The 20304-nt window shown below is 43.6% G+C and overlaps 1 protein-coding gene across 1 annotated transcript in view; it reads left to right on the top strand.

The window, feature by feature from the left end:
- CHD6 (chromodomain helicase DNA binding protein 6) overlaps window positions 1–20304 on the top strand; it is a 211602-nt gene that overhangs the window by 138491 nt on the left and 52807 nt on the right. Inside the window, exons 17-20 of the mRNA XM_082671502.1 lie at window positions 2161–2356; window positions 16401–16565; window positions 17833–18012; window positions 19042–19152. Of these exons, the coding sequence (XP_082527628.1) occupies window positions 2161–2356; window positions 16401–16565; window positions 17833–18012; window positions 19042–19152 (652 nt within the window). The remainder of the gene's footprint in view (window positions 1–2160; window positions 2357–16400; window positions 16566–17832; window positions 18013–19041; window positions 19153–20304) is intronic.

Genomic DNA, 20304 nt, shown 5'->3' with positions numbered 1-20304 from the left:
GTGCCTCTTCCACTGCATCACATACGTGGCCAAACGTACGAGTAACTCGGTTCAGTTCCTAGGTGCATTGATTCATCGCAGTCATTTTGGATATCTGTAGTTTCTCTTCTTAACCTTCCGATAGAGTTACAGGTTTTCCAAGTTCACCAGAGTCTCTTACTTACCTTTATTTTTGTCTTTTAAGTTTTTAGGGAAATCTTCCTACTGCATTGAAATATAGGGTACAATGTGAAGGCCATACAGCAAACTGGTTAAGAGTGTGGACTTTTGAGTCAAATGGATCTCACTTACCAGCTGGGTGACTAAGCAAGTTATTTCGCTTGTGAGGCTGTTGGTGGTGGTGGTGGTGGTGGTGGTGGTGGTGGTGGTTTTTGTTCTTGATGTTTTCTCAAGTGTAAAATGGGGAACTGCCTCACAGGATTATTGCCAGAAGTAAATGTGATGATGCATATAAAGCATGTATCACATATCGCAGTGCCTGGCACAGAGCTTGGCACTTAGGAGCTTACTGCTAATATTGTTGCTGTGGCTGATATTAATAAAGATGATAATTTTATCTGACTGCTTCATAGTTGTATAGAATTCAACCTATGACCCTTAGCTTTTAGCTTAGGACAAAATCTTCTTAGTCTGCCTTCATGACAATCCTGTAACCACCACTGCTTTTATTTGCTACTGTAGTCTCATGTATTATTCTTAAGTTTATTGCATTAAAAAAGAAGAAAGGAAGAATCTGCACCTGTAATTCCAGATGTGGGTGCACTCTAGCTTTGTAAAAAGAAGACAGTCTTTTTGGACTTGGGTCTTTGCTTTGTACGTGTCCCTTCTGAGCCTGAATTGGTCTGCTTTCTCTACCTGTATTTCCTTGGGTGATTTCTCACGTGGATTTTCCTTTTACTCGAGGAAGTCAGGATTATGTTGCCCAATTTAGTTATCTAGAGCCACTCCCCGCCAGAGTCATCTACCCCTAGAGGATCTATCCTTAGTCTCTTACCAATTGTTTATCTGAATTTTTAGAGATCTGATTTCCCAGATTCTGGGCTGCTGAGAAGGTTTTTGTCAGGATTCATGTTCTTGACTATCGTGGGGTGTAGGGTGTCGTCCTTTTCTCACATGGTTCCTATTACATATACTTTACCAACCAGTTCTTGCTTGTGGGTCAAAATTGGGCCCAGGGTAGCATCCCCATATTAATTTGTTCATTGTCAAGGGGTAAATAAGAAATAAATAAGACTAAGCAGCTATCCAGATTGGTACTATGTTTTAATTCTGTGCTGATTACATGATCTCCATCATAAACAAACCTTCTGTGTTTTCTAATTGGATGGACAGATGCTAATAGGCTCCCATAGCAGTTTAATTTCCTACTCTCTTTCCTTTTACCTTCTCCTCACCATGCTTTCCACCCTTAATTCTTAACTTTCTACACAGGTATATGCCTTCTTAATGATATTCAGCTTTGCTTCCTCACTTTATTTTCCTCTAAAGATTCTCCTGGCTTCTTTCGAACCTGACACAGCTCAGAAACCTTTCCTGTGATTTCTTCCTACTTGCTTGGCAATATGCTGCCCAGAAGACCTTGGTTTCAGCTACAAACCTGGAGGTTTTGCTTTCTACCTCTGAAGCTTTGAGGAACTGTTAGGATAGAAATGACCAACCCAGACATGAAAAGACTGCCTGTCCATCCAGTCTGCTTCCCATTTTCAGTCCATCCAAAAGCAGATGGAGCCTGATTCGCACTCTGATTCCGTGTTACGAGTTCTACTGAAAGTAGATGGTTGAGGCTTTTATTTGCTTTTCCTGGTCTTATGATTAGATTCAGTGCAAGAAAATTGGGAAACACTTGAGAGTAAGTTTGCCTGGGCAGTGGGGATTGATATTTTATGTTTACAGTTCCTCTAGTCCTCCGTAGTTTGGCTGGTTTTTTGTTTTGATTTGGTTTTCGTTTGTTTTGAGAGAGGGGGACATATTGCAGGGCAGTTTTAGGTGTCTGCCCTGCTGCATATGTAGAGGGGGGATTTCTTTGAGACCTCTGACATTAGGTCCATATTTAGAAGTGACGGGTTTAAGGCCGTTAGTCAACAGCTTCCTGCGTTGTTTCTTGTTCTCCACTGAAGTCATGATTAACACCTGGGCTTTCGTTCGTTTGGGTCCCCTCAGATACACCTATGAGCGAATTGATGGGCGAGTACGGGGAAACCTGCGCCAGGCAGCCATCGACCGGTTCTGTAAGCCAGACTCAGACCGCTTTGTCTTTCTTCTGTGCACCCGAGCGGGAGGCCTGGGGATCAATCTCACAGCTGCCGATACCTGCATCATATTTGATTCAGACTGGAACCCACAAAATGACTTGCAGGTAACCGTTAGGATGATTGCTGTTTGCCTTAGCTGTCCCTGAATCCAAGAACATCATGACAGGGCCCGGCTTAGCTATAGAGAGTGTCTGCCATGCTCCATGCTATTGCTATGGCTTCGGCCAGGTGGCAGGCTTAGGGCCTCGGTCAGGGTACAACTGAATAAAAAGTAAATATCGAGCCTTCCCACGAATCCAAGTGGTTCTTCCCTTTTACTACAAATCAAATGGTATTTCACAGTGGTAGCCTCCAAATGTAGATTGGAACTACTGTTTATCATCAGACATAAAGAAAGATACGAAGCTTGACTAATTCTCTAATTCTTGACATACGGATTGATTCTGGCGTTTTCACTCACTTTGTCTGTTAGGTGGTCATATGTCGTATACAGTACATGAGATGACCCAGAGGGCTAGGAAACTTCCCTGGTGTGGCAGGGGTGACTGAGGCTTCCCCAGTAGCTCATTTGCTCTCCAGTGAATGCAGCATAGTAGGGTTGATGTGGGCCCGGTTAAGCGTATTTGCAGATTAAATTTGCTCGTTTTAACCAAACTGAATAATGGTGGCTTGAAAAGATTATGGCAAAGATTGGAGCTAATACATTTTAAAAGCAAGTGTAAACAAGCAAATGACAGAGCTAACACTTCTGGTTCAGAATTCCTCATCAACCCCGTGTGAAAGTAAAAACAATGACATTCTAGCCAGATTGCACAATAAGTCAGTCCGAAAGATTCTAACTTGTCAAGAAGGCTATTTTAGATGACAGTTTTACATCCATTATCATTAACAGCAAACTTCATCCTGAGTGTGTATTGGCTCTTGGGACATCTGCTGATACTCAGAGTGTGAGTGTGTGGCTCAGAGAGCGTTGGGGACCTCAAAACCTTTTTCATGATACAGGTGATTGATAAGAGAAGTTGGAAGGCTGCTGTTTCACAAAACTGAGGAGGTGCCCTAGGGGATACTGCCGGGAAGGGATGCAGAGAAAAGGAGCTAAGGTGATGGGTATCCGGGCTTCTTCTCTACCTACCATGTCACACAGAGTCATTCTGCTTTGTCTTTTTCATTTAACGAGTTTCAAAATAACATTTTGTTTGAAGAAAACAATCTACTAGTTGAAAAACCAGTGCTCTAAATTATTATGTTGGTGACAGCTGGGTAAAACGCAGGAAAAAAAATCATCGTAAAACAAATTCTGTGGCACTATGTTCAACGTCCAACTTGAAAAATCAGTGGCTATGGCCAGCTCCCCATCAGGCCTTTCTGCTGGTGACGGGATATTTCGGTCAAAGATGACTTGCTAGATATGACGAATAACCAATATTTTTTTTCTCAAATAACCAATTTTTAAAGGAGTTAACATAGTCAATGCCAAAGTAATAATAATCAGTAGAAACTATTTGATCAGGTCACCAGCAAGAACCTGATTAGGATAGTGATGTAGATCAGGGGGTGGGAGACTATTGCCAGCGGGCTAGCCGCCTGCTTTTAAAATAGTTTCATTGGGATATAACCACACCCATTTGTATACCTGTTATCTCTGGGTGCTTTCATGTTACAGTGGCAGGGTTGAGTACTGCAACAGAGACCTCATAGCCCACAACATCTAAAATATTTACTATTATAGAAGATGTTTGCCAACCCTGAGACAGATGGTTCCTTAAGTAGTAAGTTCTTGACCCCTGTAAAGTTCTGTGCTCCTTTGCAGTGCTCACCTGACTGTGAGGCTCGGAACCTGGGCCAGTGACGGTATGAGAAACGGGTGGCCGTTTGGAGGCCGTGTTAGCTGGGCACGCCTGAAGGACTTTCAGGAGAAAAACTGAAAGCATAGGGCTGGCATTTAGAGACAGGTCACTGTCAGAGGCAGAGATTTTGGAATCATCATCCTTCACCTAGTGAAGTCTAGACATTGAAGGTGAAATGCCAAGAAATGGAAAAAGCAAGAACGAGAATGACCAGGCCTGAAGGAGAAGGTAAAGTCCTCTGAGGTGATTGATTTGTCTGTACCAGCCAGATGGGGTGGGTGGCGCTGTCCAGAATTAGGGTCTGGGGAGAAGGGAGCAACTTTGGAATGGCCCCTGCTGGAGGAGTAGCAGGAGATGCGTAAAGGAATAGCAGTAAAGTCCAAACTGAAATTGGATAGTGTGAGAGTTCTGTATGCCAAGTCAGTTTCTGAACTTCTAACGCTCAACCTCAGTGGAGAAACAAAGACCATGAACACTCGGGCGACTTAGCTAGGAGTGGAGAACACTTGTAGAAGAACGTAGCAGAAGGTAAATGAGCGTCGATGTCAGTGAACAGTCCCAGGTCCACGTTAGAGTTAGAATTCCTCCACCTGTGGTCTTCCAGACTGGCTGCTTTTTTGGTTATTTTTATTTACAGCTTGGTAACCAAGAGGAAACCCTCCTTTATTTTCGAGATGTCTGACCAGACTAGGTAGGAATGAAAGAATTGGCAAGAATAGAGTAATTTTCGGGCAGGGAATTGGGTCTGTGCTTATTGGGGAGTGGGATTGGTGGGCTGTTCTGAGTTGCCCCCAGAGACGGAGCTAGGTTCTCGGCTTGCTTGGCGTGGGGAGGAGAGCACGAGAGCTGGAGACTGCCACCCGAATGGTGCGCACTCAGCACACTCTCCCTGGCATCTGCCCTTCACCCACGTGCTGTGAATGTGATGTAGAAGACAGAGTCTGGAGAGCAGGGTGCTGAGACCATCATGTGGTTCACAGGACTGCAGCTAAATCAGCTGTGAAAATCAGCGAAATGCATTCCTATCCCTAACAGAGCAGAAAACTCAACCAGGCGGCTCCCTGGTACTGTCCTTGCTGGGAAGTTAGGTCATGTTAACTTGCACACAGTCGTTCACACATATGCACATATTCTGATACTTTTTGTAAATGAGTGAAAGCTTTCAGTCATCTTTAGTTCTTCATGGTTATTGAAGAACCACAATTCCTACTCTGATACAAGATGATCGTATTTCCTTTAGAAATGGGCTTGGCATAGAACATTCATCTGTGAGTGGATTGAAGCACATGCTACCTGATATAAACATCAGGGCCAGGAAAAGAGAGTCCCATTATGAGCGTGGTCTTACCCTCTACCCTAGTGGAATTTTAGCATAGCTCCGGAGGTCAAGTTCAGATGGTAGAACATGTAAGTGTTCACTCTGGTCTCAAACAGCCTGGACAGATGTGGTGCAGTCCGTGCTTATCCGGAGTCGGGACAACATGGGGAAGCAGTGACAGTGCCAGGACACTGCTTCTCAACCCCTAGGCAGACCCCCTTCGAGCCTTGACAGGGAAGCCAACCTGCTTAGGGGGAGGCTGGGCTCAGCCCAGTCCCTGAGGCAAGCCTGCAGACAAGCCAGCTTCCATGGCTGTGGAAACAGAGCTGCACTGTCTGAAAACTCAGCTGGAAGTCAGAGAGCAGAGTTACCTTTTCTGGTGCTTTTTTGTTATTATTAAAAGTTCATTCATTCAGCCTTCTGGTCTTTTGGCTGGGGTTTCCTGTGCTTTGGGGGTAGAATTAGAGGCTTAGGACTTGCTAGAGAAATATGTATGTTTTTAAAACCTAGGTGTTCATAAATCAGATGACATTGGATGTCATCCTGTTTCCTTTGGTCTCGTTAGAGTCTGAGGAGTCCAGTAAATTGTATTTCTCTCCCTTTTGCCTCCAAAAGAACCAGTTAAGAAGTAGACCCAGGAGTGCAAAGGATCAAAGCATCAGCTTTAATAAATTGTGATGGTGGATTAGATGGTATAGCTTGACCTGTAGCCAGACTTAGACTTCCGAGGACTCCTGCACTTGTGCACCCTCATCCCACAGTTAACCTTGCCCACTGAGAACTGCTGGCAGCCACCTGCAGAGCAGAGGCTGTCCTCGTATGCCTGCAGTGACAGAGGGGGGACTCTGCCCTCCGCAGGGGATGGGGGGGGTGAGTCTATAGGAACTCGGACCGGATCTCCCGTTTCACTGATGAGATCAGTCATTCCTTTGGAGTAGAGAGGAAGGAGGCGAAAGAGACTGTTGTGTTCCTACCTGGGAGCCGACGTTCCCTCCCGGAAATATGAGGACAGAGAACTAGGGCTCCTGCTCTCGTGTCTACTCCATCAGCCCTTCCCAAATCCTTCTGCTCCCCTTTCCAGACAAGTGAAGGCACAGGGTCCTTAGGTTCCAGGACAGTACGTTCTAGTAAATCAATTTTGAGCTCCCTTTATTAGGGAGGTCTTATCTAGAGGATCAAGTAAATGCCACACCCTCTCTCAAACCTTGAACATGTCTGTGTTAGCATCAGTGTGTGTGAAAAATCAAACTGTGCCTTCACCCAGGAGGGACAGCTGTGATTCAGTCCTGGTACGTCAGCTGCAGCAGGTTTTGTGTAGGTTTTCTATAGTACCTGTAACCCCTGAGTTCAAAAAATGGCAAAGGGTGCTTACCGTAGCCTGAGAAGGGAAAAGAGCAGTGAAAAACTGGTTTCTTTACTTCTTCTCTTTACCTCTTCTCACTGCTGCCAGCTCTGAGGGCTGAGTGGGCCTGTGGGAAAAGCAAGGTACCGTGCCACCCTTGCAGAGGCCACAAGGTGACAGTGGTAGCACGGCACAGGTCCCGTCCTTCCTGTGGATAAGGTTGTCCCCGAAGGGAGAATTCAGGAAGCCTGGGCGCAGGTGTCCTAGCCGAGAGCACAACCACAGGGTAATGCGGCTCCTGCCTGTGCCGAGGATTGTGGAAGGGAGGAGGGAATCCAGCCTGAGGAGCCAGGGGCTTGACACTCCGCCCCAAGAAAGCAGAGGTGCCGGTTCCCTTTGCCACTCCCTCTGCCGCCATCATATCGCTGGCACCGCCTCTTGCTTGGTAGAATGTATGCCTGCACTTTGGACGACTAAACTCTATTTAGTTTACTTTTCCTCGCTGGGAGAAAGTAAGGCTTTGTGAGTGCTTCATTACATGGTCCAGGCGTTCAGTGAATGTTTGTTATGTTTGTTGAACACTGGAATGTGCCGGGCACCGTTTAAAGTGTTGGAGACACAGCAGTGACCGAGACCCATGGTGTGTGTGCTCTCGTGAAGCTTTCATTTTAGTGGAGCAGGCAGGCAAAAAAACAACGAAAAATAAGTAAGATAGTCCCAGATAGCGATACTTACTACGAAGAAATGAAACAGGATAAGAATAATGGGGATTGGACGCCCTGATGTAGAGGGTGGTGTAGGAAGGCTTCTTCAAAAAAGGTGACATCTGAGCAGAGACCTAAATGATGGGGACGGGGATCTTAAGTTATAAAATCAGTAGGAAGAATGTTCCAGACAGAGGGAACAAGAAGTGTGACGACTTAGAGTGGGGTGAGCGTCGGTGGTGCACCTGAGGCAGGTGGGACAGGTGCTTGCAGTACAGCGTCAGTCCCAAATAAAGTGAGTCAAGTTTCTTTTCAGTACTCTCCTGCCTCTCTTTTCAGTGTCCTCTCTTTCTCACTCCCTGCTCCTTTTTTCTGCTGCCCAAAGCCCCCTTTTCCCATGCTGTTAACTTGCCTCTCCTTGCTTCCTATTCTCAGCCAGGTCTTGACTGACTTACGACACATTTATTGAGCCCTACACACCAGGCCAGGCCCCGGGGAAGGAAAAGTGCTCAGGGCTTTTGAACCACGCAGTGGAAATAACAGTGCAATGAGCAGATATCGGCGTTCTTTCCCAGAGGTGTTTACATTTTCAGAGGGGTTGATACCTCTCCCCAAAGGATAGATCTGGAGCTGGAAATTTCAGATTCCAAAGTAGGCCTGCAAAGGAGATAGTTGAGGGAGGGCAGCTTCCCAGTCAGTGCCCACTGATCCATACTGCACTGAGAGCCCCTGACTCCTCTTCTGATGAGTAGGTGGCCAGCGGATACAGACTTTCTGTGTGCCAGGAGAAATGTAAAATTGCTGGACGTGAAATAAAATACTCATGTGTAGAAAATGAACTGGGGAAGTGTCCCAGCATGCTAGACGTGGCTGGGTTCTTGTGGGACTATAGGTGATTTTTTAACCTCTCTGATGATGTAGATTTTCATTCAGGTACAAATAGTATTTCAAAGTATTAAAGAAAATGTACCTTTAAAATGTAATAGAACTAATAATTTGAAAGAGTAATATAAGGATCAAGAGAGGAATCAACATTATGTTGGTTCTTTGTACCAGCTATTTAATTTTCACGTGATTGTAAAGACGTGGTGTAAGGTTCTGGACTTGCACCTGACAACAGTGAATTGAGGGCTGGAATCAGTTGGAAATCTGTCACTGTTTGGAGACTCCGCCTTTCTACCCATCACAGTCATTGGGATCTGTGTCTGTTTAAAATTTTTCTGAACCTGACTACTTGTTTCTTGTAGGCTTTTGTTCACCTCAAATGTGTTAAAAAGTACAGAACAAACTAGGTGCCTACAAATCATGCAGGAGAGCATTGGAGCTCTGTAATTTCCCCTGGGATGGAGGGCCCTGGGGACAAGGGGTAGCACCACTGCCTCCTACTGGTGGTCTAGCTCCAAGGGTTCTATGTTTATACCTTTGCTGGTGTGTTTTGTTTGCGCTTCACCTCAGTTGTTGACTTAGTTCTCAGTGTTTCTCTTTACCACATTTTTGTGTGTGTGAGTTCTGAAAAGGAAAATGAGGAATATATGAGATTTGACTGTAAAATGGCGAGTCTCTTAAATGTGGCAGGACTCATCCTGCTATCCTTCAGGTAAGTCGTCTTGGTAGAGAATGTGTTTGTCTCCTGGTACCATCTAGCTGCTTGTGACAGTGCCCCCTGCCTACCCCCAGCCCCAGCAGAGGTTTGTTTTCCAGACATGGGTATCCCAGGACTAGTGAGGTGGCTTCATGGTGACATGAGAGTCCCAGGTCCCTTCTGTCTCTCTGCTCCCCCATCCTCAGTGAGTGTGGTTCACACGCTCTTGCTTCCAAGATGGATACTTCAGACCCCAGGTAGGAAAAATAAGGAAGGAAGGTGTGACACTTTTTTCAAGAGAGCAGAACTTTTCCAGATATCCCTGATAGACTGCTGTTACATCTCATTGTCCAGAACTATATTACCTCGCCAGCCCTGGGAGGCTGGAGATGGTTTCAGTTGAATACATCGCTGCCCTTGTATAAGAGTCAGGGTTCTGGTATTGAGGACAAATGGGGATATGGATTCCAAGAAGGTAATAAATTAGTGATGTCTGTAGCTCTCCTCTATTAGACCTTTGCTCAGAATATTTCTTAAACTCCCTCTTGTAATTTGCCCTCAACACCAGGTAAGCCAAAACAAAGAAAATCAGTGTCAGTACTTAATGAGCACATATTATTACTGCCTTACAGTTTCCACAAACCATATTATTTACCTTGATCACTTCCTTCATTTACCAGAGCTATCCATCAGATTTTCTCCTAATAATGAAGATTTACAATCACTAAAGATAGTAAAAGAAGGTGTGGCAACTAGTTGTAATAGCCAAAAACAAAAGAACTTAGTTGTCCATCAGTAGGAGACTTGCTGCCTAAAAGGGTATGTTCAGCTTTGATAAAAGAATGAGGAATATCTCTACATACCGCTATGGAGTCATCTCCTGGATATATTGTTGGGTGAAAAAAAATAAGGTGGAAAAAGTATGTATAGTATGCTAGCATTTATCTAAAAAGGGTCTGTCTGTCTGTCTGTCTGTCATGTCTCCCCGCCATGGAAAGATTTTAAATGGTTACCTCCTGGGGGGAGGCGGTGAGGGAACAGGGAAGTGACGAATAGAAGCTAGTTTTTCTGAATATGCCTTTTTGTATATTTGACTTTGGAACCATCCTAAGTATTTTATAGCGTTATAAAACAAAACTTTAAAAACTTTTTATTCTGAAATCATTTTAAACTTTAAAAAAGGTGCAAAATAGTGCAGAGTTCTAGGATCCTTTGCCCCGCTTCCCTTAATGTTAACATTCTGTATAACCATAGTGTAATTATCGAAACCAGGAAATTAATATCAATACAGTGCTCTGATCTATAGACCCTGTTCAAATTCCTTCATTTTTCTATCGGTGTTCTTTTTTCTGGTCTGGGATCCAATTCAGGATTTCACATCTCCTTTAGAAGTTACAACTCCTTAGCCACCTCCAATCTGTGACATCTCCTGTCTTTCCTTAGGTTTCGTGACCTTGACACTTTGGAAGGATACTGACCAGCCGCTTTGTAGAATTGTTTCTCACTTTGTGTTTGCCTGATGTTTCTCTCATGATCAGATTTGAGGTTATGTATTTTTGGCAAGAATATCATAGAAGTGATGTTATATCCTTCTCAGGGGGTACATGATGTCGATATGTCTTATTACTTGTGATGTTAACCTTGATTACTTGGTTGAGGTGGTGTCTGCCAGGTCTCTCCACTGTAAAGTTACTATTTTTATCTTGAAACGTAGTCAGTATGTTGGGAGGAGATATTTTGAGATGCTATAAATATCCTGTTTCCTATCATACTTTTGCCTATTAATTTTAGCACTCATCAGTGGTTCTTGCCTTCAGTAATTATTACGATGGTGTTTGGCAAACGGTAATTTTCTATTTCAGTCATTCCTTCTACAGTAGGAATTGGAGTCCTACTGTAAAGAACAGCTGTCCTTTGTCCCCCATTTCTTTATGTATTTGTATTGGTATGGATTCCTGGATATCGATTTTACGTTATAGGTTATAATGCACTACTCGCACTGTTTATTTTGCCGTCCAGATTTGGTCATTAGGAGGCCCTTCAGGTTGGCTCCTCTGTCCTTTAGACATGCTCCTGTCAGTTTGTGAGCACTTCTTATTTTCTGGCACCACAAGACACTCAGGTTCATGTTACATTTTTCCTGCCATATCCATGGAACTGACTGTTCCTCCAAGGCTCCCTGGTTCCTTTTAGTTGAGAATGGCATTTAGAAACCAAGGTCTGGCTACTAGGTGTGCCCATTGCCACTGGAGTGTTACTGGTTCTAGACTCTGAGCAGACAGAGCTAGGAAATACAGATGTGCATACTGACACAAGCGCTGGTACCACACCTCTGTATTTATTCCCTGTCTATCCATCTGTAGTGAGATTTCTGATTCCAGTCCAACATCACAGGATTCCTTCTAGCCTTCTGCACTCTTCCGAATTCATAACTCCTTTCTCTGGCTGTGAGAAGCCTGGTCTCATTGTCATAACACAGTACATTTACTCATTTGTTCGATCTTCGTATATGCATAAAGTAGTTTCAGAATTACTAACCCATATTCTACAAAAAAATTTACTTGTGCGTAATATTGGACTAAAGTGTTTTTTAGGTCATTGGTCTTAAAGTATACAATCAAAATACCAATTTCCAAGGTTACTTGGTTTAGTTTTTTTCTTTCCCACTCCCTTCATTGTGGTTAAATTAATGTGGGAAAAATCAATCCCTAAAATTCAAAAGCGAAATGAAACAGTTGAACCTAGCTCTATATGATATGGACAGCATAACCCCAAGAGTTATGCTCAAATGTTTGTATTTCATTTTTCAGTATCTTCATTGTGTTATAATTTCAGTTTGCAGCTCCAATATACCCTTTATCCAGATTCACCAACTGCTAACATTTTGCCTCATTTACTTTATCATTTCTGCCCTAACTCTCTCCTGTCTCTCTGAGTACATAGAGACCTACACACGTGTGTGCACGCACACACACGCCACTTTCTGTCTGAACCATCTGAGAGTAAGTTGTCCCCTGAGTGCCTTAGTGTGTATTTCCTAAGTGCAAGGACGTTCTCTTATATAACCAGGGTTCAGTTCTCAGAATAAAGAAATAAGAATAGTATCTCTAATCCATAGTTCATATTCAAATTTTGTCATTTCTTTCAACATTCTTTATAGTTGTTAGTCCCCCAAGATCCAAACTAGGATCACCCACTTTGTTTAGTTCTCATGTCTCCTTTAATGGGTCAGTGCCTTGATCTTTCTTTTCCTTTCACGACCTTGATGTCTTTGAAGGGTACAGGCTAGATATCTTATAGATAGGCCCTTATTTTGTGTCTGTATTTCCTCAGGATTGAGTTCAGGTTTAGTGATACCTCGAAGTGATATGTCTTCTCAGTGTGTCATGTCGAGAGGAACATGATGTCCATTTGTTGATAATAAGTACTTTGAGCTTAGTTAGTGGCGTCTGCCGGATTTCTCTACTATGAAGTTGCTATTTTTCCCTTTGAAATTACTAAGTAGCTTTGGAGAGAAGCTTTGAGACTATGTAAATATCCTGTTCCTCATCAAAGTTTCACCCACTGGTTTTAGTTTCCTTTGATTATTTTTGCCTGGATCAGCCATCACTGTTATGGTTGCAAAGTGGTGATTTTCTAACAGTCATTCTACATTTTTTAGTTACTTTCTACTCTGAGGAAGAGTTTTCCCTTTTCTCCCATTAGTTTATTTATGTCAGTATGTACTCATGGGTTCTTCTTTTATTCAGTGGGTTATATTCCATACGATATTTACTTTGATGTTCAGATAGTCCTGGACCTAACCAGCGGAAGCCTCGTAGGTTTCAGGTGTTATTTTGATGCGTCTCCATCATTCTTTGAGTACTTCCTTATATTCCGGCACAGTGATATGTTTCAGGCTCATCCTGTACTTTGACTACCCTGGCCCTGGAATTAATCATTTCTCTAACATGCCTTGTTCTCTCTTGTTATGGAGAATGGAGTTTAGAAACCAAGATCTGAGGGTTCGTTATGTTCTTTGCTACTGGGATGCCATTTCTTCTAGGCCCTCTCAGTGGACACAGCTAGACTACATACATACACACACAGGGAATATATATACATAACATGCATTCATATGTATATGTGTGTATATACATGCATGTGTCTACGTAAACAGATGCACACACATTCATGTCTTTGTGTGGTTTTATACACATATGTGCACATCTAACCATGAGTTAATACTGATACCTCCAAATCCATTCTAATGCCACAGAGTTGTTCTAGTTTTTCTTCTTTCCATATTTGTAACTTCCTTCTTCAGCAATGAAAACCCTGGCTCCTGTTACCCTCAGTATATTTACACATTTGCTCAGTCCTAGATTACACAGAAAGTGCTGATCCTGCCACTGTGAAAAAGAAACTTATCTGCCAGTGTGTATTTATTTTTTTATTTTTTATTTTTTTAATAAATTTATTTATTTTTGGCTGTGTTGGGTCTTAGTTGCTGTGCGCGGGCTTTCTCTAGTTGTGGCGAGCGGGGGCTTCTCTTCATTGTGGTGCACGGGCTCTAAGCACACGGGCTTCAGTAGTTATGGCTCACAGGCTCTAGAGCGCAGGCTCAGTAGTTGTGGTGCACGGGCTTAGTTGCTCCGCAGCATGTGGGATCTTCCCGGACCAGGGATCGAACCTGTGTCTCCTGCATTGGCAGGCAGATTCTTATCCACTGTGCCACCAGGGAAGCCCCAGTGTGTATTTAAAATTTAAAACACTGGAGTTCGTACATTCTTGGTGGGATATATCCCAGTGTGGGAGGGCAGTAAACCTTACATTGTTTTCAGTAGTTATGTTTCGGTGGTGATCATGATGATACCGTTTTTCTGATATTTCATGTATTTGCGGGATAAATCAGATGAGTAATGATATTGGCATGGTTAAGAACTGAGCTTTTCAACATGGTTAAAAAGCAATACAGATGTATAGTTAATGAAGTTAAAACCCCGTAGTCCCAAATTTGAATGAAAACATCAGTATGATTTCATGATGTAATTTGTCTTATGTGTGCCCGTGATCGTATGCACTACACACACACAAACGCTTCTGCTTTTACCCACTGAGTAGGCCCAGGAACAATGACCAACCTAGTGGCAGGGAGCGTCCCTAGAGCATGCAGACTGTTGTCTCTACTGCCACTTCCCACTGAAAGAAGCTCTTGGACTACTTGAAAAAATGACTGAATCCAGGTTTGGGCAGGAAATATACAATGGGAGCATGGAACATGTTGTCATACCAGAAAGCAAGGGAGCTGTTAGATACTGCTGGTCTTTGATATAACATACAAATATAAATACAGACATATCCATATCTTTTTCTTTATCTATGTGTATATTCACACACACACACACACACACACCCCTAACTGTGAGTTCATACTGACACCTCCAAATATAATACCAGAATTTTTCATAGTTTTCCTCCTTTCCATATTTGACTGAATCATGTCAAAAGAACTCAGGAGCGGGCTTCCCTGGTGGCGCAGTGGTTGAGAGTCCGCCTGCCGATGCAGGGGACGCGGGTTCGTACCCCGGTCCAGGAAGATCCCACATGCCGCGAAGCGGCTGGGCCCGTGAGCCATGGCCGCTGAGCCTGCGCTCCACAACGGGAGAGGCCACAACAGTGAGAGGCCCGCGTACCACAAAAAAAAAGAAAAAAGAACTCAGGAGCCAACTTGAGGAGTTTTCCATAGGCCGTATTTGAATAGCATTAAGAAACAGGGACTTCCCTGGTGGTGCAGTGGTTAAGAATCCACCTGCCAATGCAGGAGACACAGGTTTGAGCCCTGGTCTGGGAAGATACCACATGCCACGGAGCAACTAAACCCGTGTGCCACAACTACTGAGCCTGTGCTCTAGAGCCCGAGAGCCACAACTACTGAGCCTGCATGCCACGACTACTGAAGCCTGTGTGCCTAGAGCCCGTGCTCTGCAACAAAGAGAAGCCACCACGATGAGAAGCCTGCACACTGCAATGAAGAGTAGCCCCGCTCGCCACAACTAGAGAACGCCTGCACACAGCAACGAAGACCCAACGCAGCCATAAATAAATAAATAAACAAACAAATAAATAAATAAATTTTATTAAAAAAATAAAACAGCAATGCAGTAAAAAATAGCACAGATATTACTTAAATGCATACTTGCATTGTATTCCTTAAGAAACTAATTATAAAACTCTTCATTAGTCACTTTTGGAGGGTGTTCATTTGGAAACTGATTAAATAAAGAGAAAGAATCAGACATTTAGCTTGTCTCTCCTATATGAACTGTACATCAGGGTAACCAAAAAATTGATGAGGGGAATTGTAACCGCTAATGAAATCATGGATCTAGGCAATGATCATCAATTCAAAAGAAAGACAACCAGACATCATGTACCTTTTGATGGAAATTTATACACCAACTATGGATTACACTTGCCAAAGGTAGAATCTTAACCTGATCAAGTCTCAAGGTATAACTCCAGTTTAGAGGAAATAAAGGGAACAGAGGAATCCATTCAGTGACACAGCCAAAGTGCAGGCAGCAGAATATAGACTGTGAGAAACTGTAGGACAGATACCTGGTCTCTTCAACAAGTAACTGGCATTTGGAAGAATAGGAGAGATCAAAGGCAGAGATATATCAGCCAGTTACACTGCATGGGCTTTATTGGGATCCTGATGCAAACAATCAAACTTAAAGAAATATTATGAGATGAGCAGGGAAATTGGAACACTAGATAGTTAATACTTAGTATTAATTTTTTGAAGTATAGCGATGGTAATACATTTTACAAGAGTCCTTATGTTTAGAAATACATATTGGAATATGTGAGGATGAATCAATATGATGCCAAGGGTTTGCTTCATAGTAATCTTGGAGTGTAGAGGCATAGCAGAGATGAAGCAAGAGTTGACCATAAGAGGTCCTTATACTTTTCTCTACTTTCATCTATGAAAATTTCTGTATTAAAATGAGAAAACTTAAAGAGTGGTGCTGCTTGCTCTGGGTGAGACATTTCCCCAGAGAGCAAGACAGCATCCTGGGAATGAGTGCCTGCACTCAGACCACAGGCTAGGGAGGGTAGGAAGCCAGGTCCTTCTCATCACTTTGTCCCAGCATACAGCAGTCACTCAGTAAATAACGGGCAATGAAATGGGTGCTCTTGAAGGGGTAGCTGGCATCTGGGTGAATTCTATTCCAGAATCAGTCCCATGACTCGTAACTGTGAGAGCCAGCCACTCTCCCCACGTGGAATATAAGCATTTCCCCGTTCCTTGGGCTGCTTCCGTTCTGTCTGGTGACACGATGTGTGTGACCCTCCTTCCTTCCCAGGCTCAGGCCCGATGTCACCGGATAGGCCAGAGTAAAGCCGTGAAGGTGTATCGCCTCATTACACGGAACTCCTACGAGCGGGAAATGTTTGACAAGGCCAGCCTGAAGCTGGGTCTGGACAAGGCTGTCCTTCAGGACATCAACCGAAAAGGCAGCACGAATGGAGTGAGTATGCTGGTACCTGCTTTCGAGCCTAGAGAAGAATTTATCATGCAGCCCAGGGCCTCTCTGAATTCTTCATTCCTACAGCCATTTTAAGGTTCCCTTTCACTAAATTGAGTCAGGCCGCACATCTTTAATGGGTAATTCCCTGCAATAGAGGGTAATTCAGGTTCAGGTCTCTGCATTTTATAGATGAGTAAAGGAATCTGTAGGAGCAGTTGGGTGGTAGGATTGCCCAACATGCAGTAACATTTCAGTAAATAGAGTTTTACACATTGCCTGTTGGAAATCAGTAGATCTGAACGCTTAACTCCAAATTATCACCATGCTTTTTATCTCATACTACAGACTTCGAGCTCCCTGAAGGTGAGCTATTTTATCTTACCCGGCACCCCTAACAGTAGTTGGCATGTTAAAGACATTCAATGCATGATGATCAATGAAAAAATGAATGAATGAAGGATCAGCTTGAACTATGGCAGTTAATACAATCTTCTTTTCCCCTCTAGAGGGGATAAAAATTGCTGCTAAGATTCTTGAATTGTATTAAAGTCTAGGCAAACAAAGCCGAATATCTCCTTAATCTCTGGCCCTTCTGAGTTGTCTTTAGTCCAGATGTTCTACATCCTCTTAGCTATGCGTATGTTGCTAAGTTTAATACTTCAAGTTACCAGTGCTGGGAGTCATGGAATTCCCTCCTGTGATTGATATAAAGAGAACCAGATTCTTAATTAGAACCAGGAAAGGGTGTTTTGAACTCCCATTTCCTGTTTTCAACAAGCAGTTGAGAAGATAACGCTTGGCATGGGATCCTTTCTTTAGTTAAGAAGTGACATCATTTCCAATACTGTTGTATTTATTTAATAATGAATAACTCATTATTCTTTAGCTCATTTGGTACATCTGGAGGTTTTTAAAGATACAGACTCAAACTAAAACATAAAATAAACATGAAATATATTCTCTTCAGTGGTGCATAGTTTTAATGGTTTGTGACACTTGATAATAACCAGCATCCTGAGGAATGTTAGGGCCACTGGGTCGTGTGCTGGGTTTTATTCCAGAGCTCCCTGGAGGATTGTCTGCCTGCCCTCCCCATCATTCTCTTGAGTGTCTATCTGGGTTTTCATTTTCTAAATCTTGTGTCTTTAGTCTTCTGACATGTGCAATTAGTGGAGGAACTGGGTACTGAATCATGAAGGTCAGATTTCAGGCTGTTTTTCTCCTGTGCATTTCCCACTTTGTGAGTAGCCTTTGGTGACCTGTCCAGGTACAGCAGCTTTCAAAAATGGAGGTAGAGGACTTGCTCCGGAAAGGTGCTTATGGTGCCTTAATGGATGAGGAAGATGAAGGCTCCAAGTTCTGTGAAGAAGACATAGACCAGATTCTGCAGAGGAGAACCCACACCATCACCATCCAGTCTGAAGGGAAAGGATCCACTTTTGCCAAGGTATAAGGCCCTCTCCGCAGAGTCCACGTGGGGTGGCAGTGGAAAGAAGAGTCTTTATTCTTTGACCCTCATTAGCCCGGCTTCTGTTTGTCTAAATGCAAACCGTTGAAATGGTCTGGCTACACAACTGTTCTGTGTGCCACCCTGAAGATGCAGGTTCTTAGAGAGGCTTTGAATAATGGGTCACAATCTAGAAAAGAAATCACCACTCTGAATCCTTGGAGCTGATCTTCCGTGGGCAGGATAGACACTTGGGTTTGCAGTTTGCCTTCTTCACTATTCACGGAGACTGCTCCAGAACCCTCGAATGGTCATCCCGAGTCCCTTGGAGAGCACTCCTTGATCTGGGAGTTGAAATTCCAGTGAACACGTACTTTGTTCATTTCATGAGACAAGAGATTTTATTCAAGATTCCCAGCTTCTAGTCTAGGTGCCTTTTTCCTCTGCCCGTCAGGTCGCTGGATTTAGAACTCAACTAACCAGACCACTTGTCAGATCACTCTCAGGTTCTCTCACCGTGGGTTCTGTGAGCTTCATGACCTGTGTGATCAAATCACCTGTTTGGTGGCTTATGGGGGAAGGGCTTTTTCAGGGACATTTTGTGCTTTAGAGGCATAGCTCATCTCTGTACACCTCATATGGCCCAGCCAGGGCCTTGCCCAGAGTGGAAACCTGGGGATTGGTGAACTGAAAGAAAATCTATATCCAGGGAAGTTTTAAGAATCAGCCGTTTCACGGGCAACTGGACATACATTGCCATCATCTCCCAGGGGTTGTCCTCCTGCTTCCGAGTTTAAGTTATAAAAAATGATCCTGTAGGTTGAAATTGTAATATCCTCACCCCACCTTTAAAATAAAATTTTAAAACAATAGCTTCAAGATTTTCACTTTCATTTTGGCAGCTCTGTTAGGGGTTTTGATTTTGAATGCGGATGGAGAATATTCTTGAGTCTCTGGTGCATTTGAGATCACACAGGTGTTTTACAATTTGTGTTCAAGTACAGTTTATTGGCTCTTTCTTCTTCACAGGCTAGCTTTGTGGCTTCAGGAAACAGAACGGATATTTCCTTAGATGACCCAAACTTTTGGCAGAAATGGGCTAAAATAGCTGAACTGGACACTGAAGCAAAGAGTGAGAAGGTACAGCACTGAGAATATTTTATTTCATTGAACATTTCACTGGTGTCTTATGGGACCGTAAATTCCTACCAGCTCAAATCATTATTTACTCCTAAGCCTTAGTTCTTAAATAAGGTGCTGTATGTAACCCACTTAAAACATGCCTGGCACATAGAGCTTGAGAAATGTTATCTTTAAAGTGACCTAATGGGGCATACAGTCTGCTGGGTGTCCAGGAAATTCGATAAAAACAATTAGAACTGGAACTGGCCAGACAGGTCAAGATCAGCCCTCTGACCCAAGCCAAAATCCTATCCTTGGCATGTGACCGTTTTCCTCTATTTCAACACTTCCTATGCAAGGAACTTTACCTCCGACGAACATTAGAGGAAAAAAGCATGGTGAAGAAAAGTTTGTTGGGTTCACCTCCATTCTTTTCAGTATCTTGAATTTTCCTATTTCTGAACATGAGAAAGAGAATGGCCTTGGAATAAAACCAGAGTTTGAATACTGGCTCTGCCACTGACCAGCTGTATGTCTTTGGGCAGGGGAACTGACCTCACTGAGAGAGTGAAAAAAGACATGTGAACAAAGGAGGTGGTGACGCCCTCTTGGCAGAGTTAGAGATAACATTGTGAAGGTGGCTGCCCAGCCCATGTGAGGCAGCCCATACGTGTTAGTTTCCCCTCCCTCCATCTCTGACCCAGTTACCTCCCTCAGGGATGAGCACACATCACTTTCTGCCTGTCTTCTTGGGTGAGTGTTGAACTCTCATGGACTCACAGACCCAGGAGACTGTCCCTGCTTACATCTAGCTGATTCAGTAACCAGCATCCAGCCTTAACTATTCTTCCGTAGGATCGCCAGAGGTTGCTTCATCCAACCTCTTTTCTCCTGGTAGGAGGATTCTGCAGTCCCCTTAATAACCTGTTTATAGTGTTTAACAGTGTCACAGTCAGGGAGTACTCTGTGTGCAGGACAGTGGGCAAGAGGGGGAAGAAAAAGCTCTTGCCCTGAGACAGTATGCAGGAGCTTAGCTGAGCTTTGGGAAGAGGCATGGGGGGAGGGGCGAGAAGCATGAAGTGATGGAGACCAGAGAAGTGATGGTCTTGGCCAAGGGAGCCGCCAGAATGGGTGAGTTTCCTGAGCTAGAGGTTATCTTTTCCATGAAAG

Source organism: Grampus griseus (assembly GCF_964374135.1).
Source record: "Grampus griseus genome assembly, chromosome: 14".
Classification (NCBI taxonomy): domain Eukaryota; kingdom Metazoa; phylum Chordata; class Mammalia; order Artiodactyla; family Delphinidae; genus Grampus; species Grampus griseus.
This window is presented reverse-complemented; position numbering and strand designations above follow the sequence as displayed.